The 14,498-nt window shown below is 45.6% G+C and overlaps 1 protein-coding gene across 2 annotated transcripts; it reads left to right on the top strand.

The window, feature by feature from the left end:
* Positions 1-907: 907 nt before the first annotated feature.
* ETV2 (ETS variant transcription factor 2) lies at positions 908-13,336 on the top strand. Of its 2 annotated transcripts, none has more exons than XM_081203573.1 (8): positions 908-1,983; positions 2,818-2,902; positions 7,524-7,703; positions 8,348-8,431; positions 9,640-9,807; positions 10,992-11,183; positions 11,878-11,996; positions 12,896-13,336. In XM_081203573.1, the coding sequence occupies exons 2-8, from the start codon at positions 2,827-2,829 to the stop codon at positions 13,079-13,081; spliced, it is 1,005 nt and encodes a 334-aa protein (XP_081059699.1). In that variant the 5' UTR covers positions 908-1,983; positions 2,818-2,826; the 3' UTR covers positions 13,082-13,336. The 2 variants fall into 2 exon arrangements, with proteins under 2 accessions (XP_081059699.1, XP_081059698.1); XM_081203572.1 differs by having other exon boundaries at positions 2,798-2,902.
* The last annotated feature ends 1,162 nt before the right edge of the window (positions 13,337-14,498 follow it).

The raw sequence follows: 14,498 nt of genomic DNA, 5'->3' as shown, positions 1-14,498 counted from the left end.
ACAGGAGCTACCTCTGTTATATTTTTGTTGCCTGCTGAGAACTTTCCCAGTCTGCATCTTTTATTTCACTTATTTTTTAAAATTATTTTTTATTGTTTCATCATTTGCTCTTTGCCGCCTTGGGCTTCTTTGGCAGAACAGGCGGGATCTAAATTTAACAATAAGTAAATATATTAGAGGAGAAATAAAAGCAGCACAACAGGGCACGTTATTATATGTACATTGTTAAACGTACACTCTATTCTCTTGTTTGCTTTCCAAATGGTTTTAATATTGTATTTTCATATTGTTGTAACCCCCCTGTGGGGTGGGGAGGGAGGCTGTGGGCTTGTATGTGTCCTGAGTGTATGAACATGTCAAAATGTGTGGGGACCCCGGTTAGCCACCCCTACTATAGAGTAAAGCAATCCCAATTCACAAACCAATTTAACACACCTATTTTCCACCTTAGAAATAAAATGTGTGTCTATGTGTTTGACTTGGCTCCAGTCTTTTACACACTTACCTGGGAGCAAGTCCCAATAACCTCTGTGGGATCTGTTTCTGAGCAGACATGCCTAGCCTCGCGTTTTGTGTTCCTTTTTGTGAGACAGGGCAGCACGAGTGATTTTTATCAGCTGCCATGAAAGGAACCATGAAATCGTCTGTCCTCCCTTCACTCCACCCCGTAGCCTCCTGGGGTCACAAAGATTTTCCATCACGACCGGCCAAGCGATGGCTGCTGATTCCCTTACACTGTAAGGATCAATACAGAGTTGTTAAACTATAGCAATAAACGCATTTCACACAGATTGTGAACTCCCCCCCAAAAAAATAAAAAATAAGATGCTTCTTTGTTGAAATTTCCACTCAGAGCATGTGTAGATTGCAACATGTGAATACAGTGATACCTCAGGTTAAGTACTTAATTTGTTCTGGAGGTCTGTTCTTAACCTGAAACTGTTCTTAACCTGAAGCACCACTTTAGCTAATGGGGCCTCCTGCTGCTGCCGTGCCGCCGGAGCACGATTTCTGTTCTTATCCTGAAGCAAAGTTCTTAAGCTGAAGCACTATTTCTGGGTTAGCAGAGTATGTAACCTGAATCGTATGTAACCTGAAGCGTATGTAACCCAAGGTACCACTGTATATCTGAGGATTTGCAAAGGCTGTTTTAAACGACAGCTTTATGCTCAGCGCCAGCTCTATCATTGCTATTGTGCAAACCTAAATGATCAATATGTGATAGAATCTCTCCCACGAAATAGTGGCACTCTGGCGGTGGTGACCTTAGATGGCCTGGTTAGAGCCTGGGAAAAGTTGTTCCTTAACGGCACAATCCTAGGCGTTCAGGACCAAGTCCTCTTTAGCTTATTTTCAGGTAAATTGGTAGAGGAGCTCAGCCTCATAGTTCTCAGCCCAGGACAGGCCTCAGAGGAAGCTGCGGTGTCTCATTTCGAGATTTATTAGGGCTACTTATACAGCCTGACAAGGAGATTCTGCTGGCTGCACCGTGGTCCCTAGAGATAAACACACCAGTCCTGCTTCCTCTCACGATTCCCCCCTCCCTCCCCCCAGCTCTGAAATCCGACCACCTGGCCTTCTGATCTGGGGCTGCAGAGTCGTGATACGCAGACACAAACACACACACACACTGGCTGTGACGACATAGACGCCTATCTCCCCCTCCCCATAAACTTAGAAAAAAGTCACGAAACCGGCTAAACCAGCCAATGGCTGGGCAGAGGAACTGGAAGGGTAGAGGGATATTAATAGAGAGAGGGAGAAAGGGCAGCAGTAGCAGCCTCTGAATTTCCTGGCCAAGGAAAAGCACCCAGCAGCATTCCCCCCCCTAAGGCATGGTGCAGGATCCCACCGCTCAGAGGTCTGAGTAGGTACGCACGCCCTCCCTTTGCCAGTTTCGTTGTCCAAGGAAAAGAAGAGGAAGAGCCAAGGAAGACGCCACCAGGCGGTACTGGATCAGCTATCCTAGAACGCAGCAAAGTGGTGAGTTGCCTGCATAGCCCAGTGGCAAAAAGCACATGCTCTATGTGCAGAAGGTCCTGGGTTTGATCCCCAGCATCTCCAGCAAGGGATGGGAAGGTCCTTGGCTAAAACCCTGGAGAGCTGCTCCTGGACCAGGAATCTCTGACCTTCCAGGTGATGCTGGACTCTCACTTGTATTGTCCCTGACGGGCTGCGGATCATGGGAGTTGGAGTCCAGCAGCATCCCTGGAGGATGCTGAGCTAAATGGACCAACAGTCAGACTCAGTGCAAGGCAGATTCCTAACTAATGCTGAGGTGATGCCTGTGAGCAGGGAAAGAGAGGCAGCAGCTCAATGCACATTCGTACTACAGGTTTCAGGTTCAATGTCATTGGCATTTGCAGTTAAGAGACCCTCATGTCTCTGGGAAACCCACTGCTGACCAGATCAGGGAGGGCCACTGCCGCTTAGTGGGCTAAGATGGATCAGCGGTTTGGCTCAGTGTAGCACATCTGCCATACTTTAACCTTAAAGCACGAGGCTCTTAATTCCAGGGTTGTGGGTTCGAGCCCCACATTGGGCAAAAAAGATTCCTACAGAGCAGCAGGTTAGACTAGATGACTCTTGTGGTCCCTTCCAACTCTGAAATTCTATGACGGCAAGTCCAGATATTCACAAATAAGAAGGAAAGCAAAAAACATATTGCAATCTGATTGCGAGTATTAGAATATGAACTTTTTTTGCTATCGTTGCATCTGTTTATTATTATATCTGCCTTACTTTTGCCTAGTTTTGATACTTCTTAAAAAATAATTAAAAATTCTGCTAAATTCAGATCTAAATCGATCTAAATAGATTGCAGACATGGATCCTTGGCGCCAATGCTGGATGGAGCCCCCCTTGCAAATGGTCCCGACTGGAGCAGAGGTGGAACAGTTGGGTAAGAGCTTCTCTCTTTTATTCCTTCCACACTCAGCCCTTAATCATGTCGGCTGCAGCCCCATGCCAACGAGTGTAGGACTTCTTTCTCAGTGCCTGTGTGTAGGATTGTGCTGCTGGGTGTTGCTTTGAGGTGTTTTATTTTAAAAGAATGACTCAAATGAATAAATGAGCAGCTTTTTTCGTTTTAGTGATTCCTACAGTTCCCACCTATGGCATGTCAAGGTAAAGGATGAATGCCTTATATTGAGTCAGACCATTGGTCTGTTGAATGGTTTATTTAAATATTAAGGTTCATTATTGTTTCACAAAATGTGTATCTCTTTAAAGGCCAGAGTAAATATCATGACCTAGTTTTACAGCTGTGAAGCAGTATAGCAGGTGCTGTTAAGTTGTGTTAATTAAGATGTGTCAGCAATTGGGTATACAGTGGTATCTCGGGTTACATATGCTTCAGGTTACATACGCTTCAGGTTACAGACTCAGCTAAACCAGAAATAGTACCTCGGGTTAAGAACTTTGCTTCAGGATGAGAACAGAAATCATGCTCCGGCGGTGTGGCAGCAGCAGGAGGCCCCCTTAGCTAAAGTGGTGCTTCAGGTTAAGAACAGTTTCAGGTTAAGAATGGACCTGCGGAACGAATTAAGTACTTAACCCGAGGTACCACTGCAGTATATAAAGAGCAGCGTGTACCTCTCTCAGTCCCCTGGTGAATGGGTCAAGAGATGGGTCATACTTATAGATTTAATGTAAGAGGAGTTTTTGTTTTTGTAATTAAAGCCAAACAAAAAATATTTTTGCGTTTCTTCATTGTTTCCTGAACGTGTGGTTTCCCCAGCACGCTTTCTGCAGCGCAATTAATCTGCTAAATACGCAACATCTTTCACCTAGATCAGTATTGTCTACACTGACTGGTAGCAGGCCTGCAGGGTTTCAGCCAAAGGACCTTCCCAGCCCAACCTACCAGCCACCTTCTGCATGCAAAGCAGATGCTTTTTCGCAGAGCTGTTGCCCTTCCCCGTGGGCAAACCTTGCTCTTCCAGTTGTCTTCGTACTGCAGCTCCCATCATCCCCGACCTTTGGCCATCCTGGCTGGGGCTGATGGGAGTCCAGCAACAGCTGGAAGGCTGCAGGCTCCTTTCCCTGCTGTAAAGTATGCATTGGTTAAAATATATAGAGAGAGCCATTTGCTTTCTATCCTGCATTAATTGAACTCATGATGCTATAGCCTTTTTAAATGTGTTTGTGGGTAGGGGTGGGGCTATTGAAGAAGAAGAAGAGTTTGGATTTGATACCCCGCCTTTCACTCCCCTTCAGGAGTCTCAAAGCGGCTAACATTCTCCTTTCCCTTCCTCCCCCACAACAAACACTCTGTGAGGTGAGTGGGGCTGAGAGACTTCAAAGAAGTGTGACTGGCCCAAGGTCACCCAGCAGCTGCACGTGGAGGAGCGGAGACACAAACCCGGTTCCCCAGATTACGAGACTACCGCCCTTAACCACTACACCACACTGGCTCTATTGGTTTGGTTTGTCTTTGTTTTGGGTTTTTATCTTGTGTTTTCATGCTGTGAACCACCCTGAGCTCTGCAAATGAAGAGCGGCATACAGATAAATAATACAGATAGATAATAATAATAATGATGATGAATACGACGACACATTCTGTGTCTCTTCAGCATTACTTATAATATATGTATGTAACCTCGGGTTACATACGCTTCAGGTTACATACGCTTCAGGTTACAGCCTCTGCTAACCCAGAAATATTACCTCAGGTTAAGAACTTTGCTTCAGGATGAGAACAGAAATCGTGCAGCAGCAGCAGGAGGCCCCATTAGCTAAAGTGGTGCTTCAGGTTAAGAACAGTTTCAGGTTAAGAACGGACCTCCGGAACAAATTAAGTACTTAACCTGAGGTACCACTGTACAGAGGGGGCGTGTGTGTGTGTGTGTGTGTGTGTGTGTGTGTGTGTGTAGAAACCAGCCTATTGTACAAAGGATAACATTTTAATATATTTTTCATCTTTGTTGGAAGCTGCCCATAATGGCTGGGGAAACCCAGCCAGATGGGCGGGGTACAAATAAATTATTGTTGTTGTTGTTGTTGTTGTTGTTGTTACCTGTTGCTCCGCCCACTTGTGCTTCTGGCCCCACCCACAACTGGCACATGGCCTTCTAAAGCTTGCCTAGAAAGGAATGTGGCCCTCAGGCTGTAGGGGAAAAAACCACATACACCCTTGCCTGGTTTTGCACTGACTTGGCAGGGGCTCTTTCAGGAAGTGGACATTCCCAGCCCTAACTGAAGATGCTGGTGACTGAAGCTGGGACCTTTACATGGGAAGCAGATGCTTCACCCGCAAGCCACGGCTCCCTTCTCCAAGAGGTGCCACGCTAAGGCCGACTCACCCTGCGCATCTGGCTCCGGGGAGCTATCCAGCTGGCGCTGCAGGCTTCCCAGTGCCCTCTGCTTTGAGCCAAGTTGGGCACGCAGGAGAATGAGCATCTTCTTCAGCTCTGTGGTGTGCACGAGCAGATTTTTTGAAATGCAAAATTTAATGCAAAACTAACACAAATAAACTTTTTTTTTAAAAAAAAAGTAAGATGCAAAATTGAAGCAACACTGGCAATCAAGCCATGAATTATCAAAATGGTTGGAACTGAGCGTTGAAAGTTACAGATAATGCTCCCTAGGGTAGGTATTAGTGGTAGTAGAAATAATAATAATAAATTTATATACAACTTACATGCCATAATGACTTCTGAGCAGTTTTCAAGTGTGTGTGTGTGTGTGTGTGTGTGTGTGTGTGTGTGTGTCTTTAGCAGAAGAAGAATGGAACTGGTTCTTTAACATTTTTGCTAGGAAGTTTCAACCTTAAAGAAAATGTCTGCATAACTATATATCAGTGGCGTCTTATCCCTTATAAATTTAGACAAAATTATAAAGTTAATATAAATGGAGATGTAGAAGAATTTAAGTGGGCATTATTAACATGTACTACTAGACATTCACTGAGATTAAATGTACAGTATTTGGAACGCAGTATTGGGCGTCATTCAGGAAATCACAGGGCACATGGTAACGAGAATCCTAAAACGGTGCTTCTTTGTATAATGCAAATGGAAGCGTTCAGAGGACAAGACGTTAAAGCAGAGCCAGGGATTATTATTATTTTCTGAGGTGGTAGCGAGTAGTTTGAAAGTGGTTTCACTTCCTGTGACAGGGTATACACACTTGTGTACACACATTGTTCCCATCTGGCTGGGTGATCGCTCAGAGCCACTGCATGTGGAGCAAACAGTTGCCAGTTCTAGGCACCAATGCCAGGGGCAAAGCAGGAGGCTTTATCTTAAGAAATTTCCAGGAGAGATGTTTAGCTCAGTGATAGATCACACGCTTTGCTTGCAGAAGGTCTTGGGTTCAATCCCTGGCACCTGCAGTTCAAAAGGATGAATTCACAAATGATGGGAAGGACTTCTGGCTGAAATCCTAAAGAGCTACTGCCAGTCAAAACAGACAAGCCTAGTACCGGTATATTGCAGATGATGATGATGATGATGATGATGATGATGATAATAAATTTATTATTTATACCCTGCCCATCAGACTGAGTTGCTCCAGCAACTCTGGTTGGCTTCCTTTGGCTTTTTGTTGCTCTCATCATAGAAGCTTGCAAATGATCTGCAAAACCTGTGTGGTTAGGGGTCTTCTTCTTCTTCGGCGATCACTTGTAGCTGAGTAAGATTGTCTTTCATAAACATGGTTTTAACAATGAGTCCGTAAGTCCCTGAGGAGGCCAATTCTGGATCCACACGTCCTTCCACAGTGGGGACATTGTTTATGGGCAGGAGTTGATCATGGTGATGGTTTGCCAAGCGTGCCTTCCTCTTAGTGCGTTTCTCCTTTTGGTCCTGAGTTCGAGCGTCTTCAAAGCCCATGACCCCTTTGGTAAAGGCTGTTCTCCAACTGGAGCGTTCGCAGGCCAGTGTTTCCCAGGTGTCGGTGTTTGTACTACATTTTTAAAGATTTGCCTTGAAACAGTCTTTAAACCTCTTTTGTTGACCACCAGCATTACGCTTTCCATTTTTAGGTTCGGAATAGAGTAGTTGCTTTGGAAGACGATAATCAGGCATCCGCACAACATGACCAGTCCAACAAAGTTGATGTTGAAGAATCATTGCTTTGACACTGGTGATCTTTGCTTCTTCCAGTACACCATAGCTGTCAACTTTCCCCTTTTCTCACGAGGAATCCTATTCGGAATAAGGGAATTTCCCTTTAAAAAAGGGAAACGTTGACAGCTATGCAGTACACTGGCATTAAGGGGTAGCCTTGGGATGAATGTAGACACCATTTCTTTCAAGCCAGCTTTAACTCTTGTACCATTTCATGCAGCCGTATTCAGCCCCGACTGCTGTTTATCCTGCGGCCCTCCAGATGTTTTTGGACTCCAACTCCCATCAACCCCTTCTGGCACAGCCAATGGCTGAGGAGTGATAGGAATTGTAGGCCGGGAATACCGGGAGGGTCTCAACCTCCTCGTCTTTGCCCTACAAAAAAAAAGTGTTTTCAAATGAAAGTCTGATGCCCTTACTTCTTTCTCTTTATTTCTCCCCTGCATCAAGATTTCATGGAAGATTACAAGAAGGTTTTCCAAGAGGAAGACTTCAGAGCTGTAGATTCCTGGTTTTTGCCAGAAAATGAGGTGAATCAGCCGCCGCCAAGTTGGACCGGTGGGAGTTACCTAGCTGAGCTTGAAGGGTTTGAGAAGGAAATGCCATTCCATCACACGCCGGGCTTGAAAGGTAAATGATATCTCTGGGTGTGATCACTAAAGTATCCTGACCTTTGCATCAGCCACACTGGAAAGTCGTGGGAATCTGTGACCTTCCAGATGTTGATGGATCCCAGGGCCTCATCTGCACTATAGATTTAAAGCAGTATCATACCATGTAAACATTTTAAAATATATGTTGGAAGTTGCCCAGAGTGGCTGGGACAACCCAGTCAGGTGGGTGGGGTACAAATAATAATAATAATAATAATAATAATAATAATAATAATAATAATAATAATAATAAATAATGGCATGGCTTCCACTAAAGGATCCTGGGAACTGTAGTTTGTTACAGAGGCTGAGAGTTCTTGGAAGACCCTCTGTTCCTCTTACAGAGGTACAATTTCCAGAGTGGTTTAACAACCAATCCCTCTTCCTAGAGAACTCTGGAAATTGTAGCTCTGTGAAGGGAATAGGGCTCGCCTAACAACTCTCAGCATCCAAATGACAATTTCCAGAATTATTGGTTCAGAAGCCATGTCTGATCAGAGTGGTACGATACCGCTGCAAATGTGTATTGCGGATGGGGCCCACATGTTGTAAGCTGCTTGGAGACCCTTTGGGCAGCAGCAAGCAACTAACAAGACTAATATTATCCCATTTCTTTTCTAGGCTTCCCTGAGTACACAAATACGGTAATGGAATTGACACAGGTCTCCTCTACCTGCCTGGATTACAGTGCACTGTATGAAAGAGGTAAGTTATAGGCACTGGCGGAGCATGAAGCTCCCCCACTGGTTATAGGCAGGAGGAAAGAGATGGCTCTGTCGGCGGTTTTAGGAAGTTTGGGACACATCTGAGCAGGGAGAGCCAGATGCCCTCCAGATGTTGTTGAACTACAACTCCTATCAGCACCAGCAAACATTGACCAATGGTTAGGGATGGTGGGAGTTGGTCCAGGGACATCTGGCAGGTGCCACATCAGCTATCTCTGCCTCGGGTCATTTCCGCCTCCACGGTTTTGGGTTCAGACCAGATGGGCAAATGTTTCATTTCTATACATTACAAAACAATCAAAGCATCTTACTGTAATAAACACACACATACACATAAAACAATAATGGTGCCATAACAGTCACCCATTAATTACAACAGTGACCAGACATTTAGGCAACAAGAGGCAAAGGCTTTAAGAGTTCAGCAGATTGTAAGATGGCAATTACTGTTCAAAAGCTGGCTTGAAATTATTTTTTAAAAAGGACGTTGGCATCTGCTGGCAGATAGGCAAACAAAGAGGGAACCTGGCAAATTGCCAGAGTCCTGAAATCATGGTACATTCAACAGGGGAGCTTGTTTTATGCTTCCAGGTATGTTGTACAGTGGTACCTCGGGTTACAAACACCTCAGGTTACAAACACTTCAGGTTACAGACTCCGCTAACCTGGAAGTAGTACCTCGGGTTAAGAACTTTACCTCAGGATGAGAACAGAAATTGTGTGGTGGCGTCACGGCGGCAGCAGGAGGCCCCATTAGCTAAAGTGGTACCTCAGGTTAAGAACAGTTTCAGGTTAAGAACAGACCTCTGGAACGAATTAAGTTCGTAACCAGAGGTACCACTGTATATGGAGTTAGTTTTTCTCTGCATGCTATGGGGATGTTTGGTTTACATTGTCCCAGATTCTGGCTGTAGGTGCAAAACAGGAAGAGGGATCTTCCACTGGATATTGACCTGCAACTCCCATCAGCTCCAGCCAGTGGCCAACAGAAATGGGAGGCATAGCTGTCAACGTTTCCCTTTTTAAAGAGAAATTCCCTTATTCCGAATAGGATTCCTCGCAAGAAAAGGGAAAAGTTGACAGCTATGATGAGAGGCCACACCTGGAGGGCCAGAGCTCCTTGGTGTGAGGTGAGAAAAGCGGTCAGATAGTGGTTGGCCCTCCCCTTGATGTTTCTTTCTCCTTCAGATTCTAGGCTTGCCTATCAGGACAGCAGCCTCACGAGTCTGCAGGTCTCCCCGTATGTTAGCCCTGCACCTCAGGCCTTGTCTTCTCCTCTGTGTCGCTGCTCCCCAGAAGAGCAACGGCCCTCATCTCAGCCTCTGCTCGGAGGTCAGCTGGAACAGCAAGAACCAGGTAGGCATGTTCGGCTGTTGGCTTCATGCACTGAAACTGGGCATCCCAGAAACCCACCTGGCTGGCCATTGTGGGATCCTGAACTAGATGGATGATGTTTGGTCTGATCCTGCAAGGCAATTCTAGTCTGTATGTTCTGAAAGAAGCGTGGAAGCAGAGGATTCCAGAGGACGGAAAGTAGAATCTCGCAGCCTCATTAAACAGTTTGCACTGTCTGCGTCAATGTAAGAGTGAAAGAAGACCTGCTGGATCTGGCCCATCCAATCCAGTATCCTGTTTTCACAATGGCCAAGCAGATGCTAATGGGAAGCTGGAAAGCAGGATCTGAGCACAAAGCTCTCTCCTCTCTGATTCCCAGCAACCATTGATTTGCAGTACAGTGGTACTTCGGGTTGCATACGCTTCAGGTTACAGACTCCCCTAACCCAGAAATAGTACCTCGGGTTAAGAACTTTGCTTCAGGATGAGAACAGAAATCGCACGGCGGTGGCGGGAGGCCCCATTAGCTAAAGTGGTACCTCAGGTTAAGAACGGTTTCAGGTTAAGAATGGACCTCCAGAACAAATTAAGTACTTAACCCGAGGTACCACTGTATTCTGATAGCAGAAGGCGAACACACGGTAGCTGTTGTAGCCAAGGCTAGTACTACTCAGAAGAGAACCCGTTAAAATGAATGGATGTGATTTAGTTTCCACTCATTTTGACGTGTCTGCTTTGAATAGAGCTGGATACAATTACACTGCTTCTCTAGTTCAATGTGGTTCATTTCACCTAGCCCAATATTACTCTGATTTGGAAGTGTTCGTGCAGAATCTCAGGTAGATGCCTTCCCTATTACCTGCTACCTGGTCAATTTAACTGGAGATTTAAATCTGGGACCTTATATGTGCAAAGCAAATGCTATGGCCCATTCCTAAATCAGAGGGGGACCAAAGGTAGATAGAGGCACCATGACTGTAGCCAGGATTTTTGTTGGGGGGGCAGAACCTCAGATTTGTATTGATTTTTAATGATTTAGGGGGGCAGCTTCCTGCCTGCCTTCTCCCCTTGGCTACACCCATGAGATGCACAGAAGCCCTAACCCATGTTGAGCCCTTCACAAACCTCTATGACTTTATCAGGCATCTTCCACATGCTTTCCAGTCTACACTCACAATCCTGTTCTTCCATAATTTCCCCTCTAGAACAAGATTTATTGGGAGTTGTGACATCCCGTGATTGGAGAGAGACATCTGGCCCAGCTGTCTACAGCCAACCGATCCCCTTGGAAAGCGATTCATGTCGGTGTGGCCCTCCGGTCAGAACCCAGAGGAAAAAGGAGTCAAGAGACTGGGCAGAGGCCAACGTCACCCACTTGTCCCATAGGGAACGGACAGGTAACAGTCTGGAAAGATTTCTGCCCTTCCCATCAATACTAGAAACCGGAGACGGGGCCTTTTCGGAGGCTGTTCCATAGCTTTCAAACTATTGGAAAAGTCTGTCAAGGTCCTCCTCTTTTGGCTTGCAGAGGTCTTCAAAAGTTTGCTGCGTTGCTGAAGGCTTTTTTTTTTGCATGGATCTGAAACCTTGGGGGGTGGGATCAGCAGATTTAAAACTGCTCCCTTCTATTTATTTGGCTTGATGTGCTGCTACCTGTGTGATTCCAGCAACAGCTTTTAATGGCCGTTTTATTGTTATGCTTGTAGCTTTGATTTAATCTTGTAAACCGCTTCCAACGATTCCCAGAAAAACACTGTGTAAATTGGGGTCCAACAATGGGACACCAGCAGGCACAAGTAGACAGCAACCAGGCCGCTACTGGTTTAAAACAATCAAGCAGTGTAAAAATTTCATGAAATAAATAAACAAACAACAACAACAGCTGCCACTGCTGTTCCCTCCCCAACTCCCCTCTCCCTGCTGGGAAGACCCTTCCCCACCAAAATCACCACCGCCCAGCCCTGACAGGAATCACAGGTTAGGGGGTGCTATACTTGCCTTGCCTCAGGGCACTGGCAACCCACGCTACGCCACTGGCTCCGTTGAAGCCCTGCATACCACCAACACTCCTTGCTTCTCTTTCCTGGACAGGTTCTGGTCCCATCCAGCTGTGGCGTTTCCTATTGGAGCTGCTCCAAGATGGCTCCTGCCAGGCCTTCATCCGTTGGACGGGGAACGACTGGGAGTTCAAACTCTGCGACCCCCACGAGGTGAGGCTCGTATGCGAATGGAAGCAGTGGCACTTAACCCACAAGTGGGAAAACTCCTTCCATGCCCTTCCCATCAAGAGAGGTGTACCAAGGCTCCCTTGAACCCTTGGCAAGGAGAGCATGTGGATGGGCTGGCATGAGTAGTGTGATTTCTACACCCCCTTGGTGGGGGCCAACCTCACTAACCAGAGGGACATGGAGAAAAGACCTTTGCGGTTCAAATGGGGGTCTTAGATATACGCTTAAGAATTATAATGTGTCAACAGGATCAACATCAGTTTGAAAACCTGTGTATTGTACAGGAATGGGAGATAGGGTTCATAGAAGGAACACCAAGGGTCATCCAGTCCAACCCCTTGCAGTGCAGGAATTTCAGCTAAAGCATTCAGGACAGGTGGCCCCCCAAACTCTGCTTACAAGCCTTCAAGGAAGGAGAGCCCCCCACCTCCAGAGAGAGACCGTTCCACGGTTGAACAGCTCTTGCTGTCAGAAAGTTCTTCCTGATGTCTAGTCAAAATCTCCTTTTTTATAACTTGAAGGCATTGGTTCAAGTCCTACCCTCAAGCAGGAGAAAATGGCTATTCCCCCACCTCGCTACACCACAGGGGAGCAATCTGTGGGTCTCCAGCTGTTGTCACCTGTATGGAAAGTAGATGCCATCATCTCACTAGGCAGCCTTTGCCAAGCTGGTGCCCTCCAGCTACTTCAGACTATGTGCTGGCTGGAGAGTTGATGGAATTGTAATCCAAAACAGCTAGAAGGTTCCAGGCTGGTCAAGGCCGCTGTAGCACAACACATCCAGCTGCAAACTCAACATGCAACAGGTCTCTGGCTCTTGTGATCTTTACAGTGCTTGGGGGCTACCTTCCATCCCATTCTTCTTTCTCAACTATGGGCAGGTGGCGAGGCGCTGGGGCAAGAGGAAGAACAAACCCCGCATGACCTACGAGAAACTCAGCCGCGGCTTGCGCTACTACTATCACAAGAACATCATTCACAAGACCAGCGGACAGCGCTACGTGTACCGTTTCGTCTGCGACATCCAGGGCCCGATGGGTGAACTAGCTGAGAAATTGCACAGCTAGAAAGGCCTAGTATTGTCGTCATCGTCAAGCCCCTGGGCCTGCCCTCTGCCAACACCAGGTAGGAAACAAGGAGCAAGGTGCTAGTGGGGACATCGCCAGCTCCTTTAAGACTTTGCTCAAGAGCTAAGTGGACAGCAAGGCTGGCACAAGGTTGGTGCTTCTGCAAATAGGACATTTTCTGCTGCTGCTGTTTGCAGGCTGGCCAGTCTGTTTGCCAAAAGTATGTCCATTGAAGCAGGTTTCACTATTTGACAAAGTTATGGAGCAGGGAACAACAAAGCAAAGACGAAGATTTGGTCAGAAGCGGAAAATACCAGGGCATTTAGTTGGAAGAAAATAAAGCAGGGTGGGAGGAGTATGTAATTCCTTGGTCTCTCCTCCACTCCTCCATCATCCCCCAAAAAACATGCACTACCTCATTTGCTGAATCTTTTACCAATACAGTATTTATAATATGCAGAGAATTTTTTTTTTTTGCCTCCCTCCCTTGGGTCAGTGGCTAGATTGTAAGCCACTTGGAATGTATAATCTGCTGTTGAAATGGAACACTGAGGAAGAAACGGTAAAATCTGCAATGATAAAATGGGCACAAGATATAGGACATAATATTATGTTTGCTGACTGGGAGAAGTTGTGGACCACCGGGATTAAATTTACGGCATGTAATGCCCTAAGAGAGAATATTATGAAAATGATGTACAGGTGGTACATGACTCCAGTCAAGCTTGCAAAAATATATCATTTGCCCGATAACAAATGTTGGAAATGTAAAGAAGTTGAAGGTACTTTTTTTTCACCTTTGGTGGACGTGCCCAAGGATCAAGGCTTTCTGGGAAATGATATATAATGAATTGAAAAAGGTATTTAAATATACTTTCCCGAAGAAACCAGAGGCCTTCCTCCTGGGCATAGTTGGCCAATCGGTGTTAAAGAAGGACAGAACTCTCTTTATGTATGCTACAACAGCAGCAAGAATTCTTATTGCAAAGCATTGGAAGACACAAGACCTACCCACCTTGGAAGAATGGCAGATGCAACTAATAGACTATATGGAGATGGCGTAAATGACTGGCAGAATCCAAGACCAGGGAGAAGAGTCGGTGGAAGAAGATTGGAGGAAATTTAAAATGTATTTGCAGAAATACTGTAAAATTTTTGAATGTTGAGGACATTGAAATGAATTGCAGGGGTTTTAGCAACAAGGTAAAATGTAAGATTGGACTAATAATAGATAGACTAACAGGACATGAATTTGCTGAACCAACTTTTAAAAGGGATACAAAAACAGGAGACGTGAGGGAGTCAGGAAAATAAGTTAATCAAAGAGGAGAAATTAAGAAAGAGGGAATTTTTGTTTTTTATGTTTTTTTCTTCTTTTTTATGTTTAATGTCTGTATTTTTGTATTTTATAACTTTG

This window comes from Podarcis bocagei (assembly GCF_964188305.1).
Source record: "Podarcis bocagei genome assembly, chromosome: 7".
In the NCBI taxonomy this organism is placed as follows: Eukaryota; Metazoa; Chordata; class Lepidosauria; order Squamata; family Lacertidae; genus Podarcis; species Podarcis bocagei.
The sequence above is the reverse complement of the archived record's forward strand: the minus strand, read 5'-3'. Positions and strand labels throughout refer to the sequence as shown.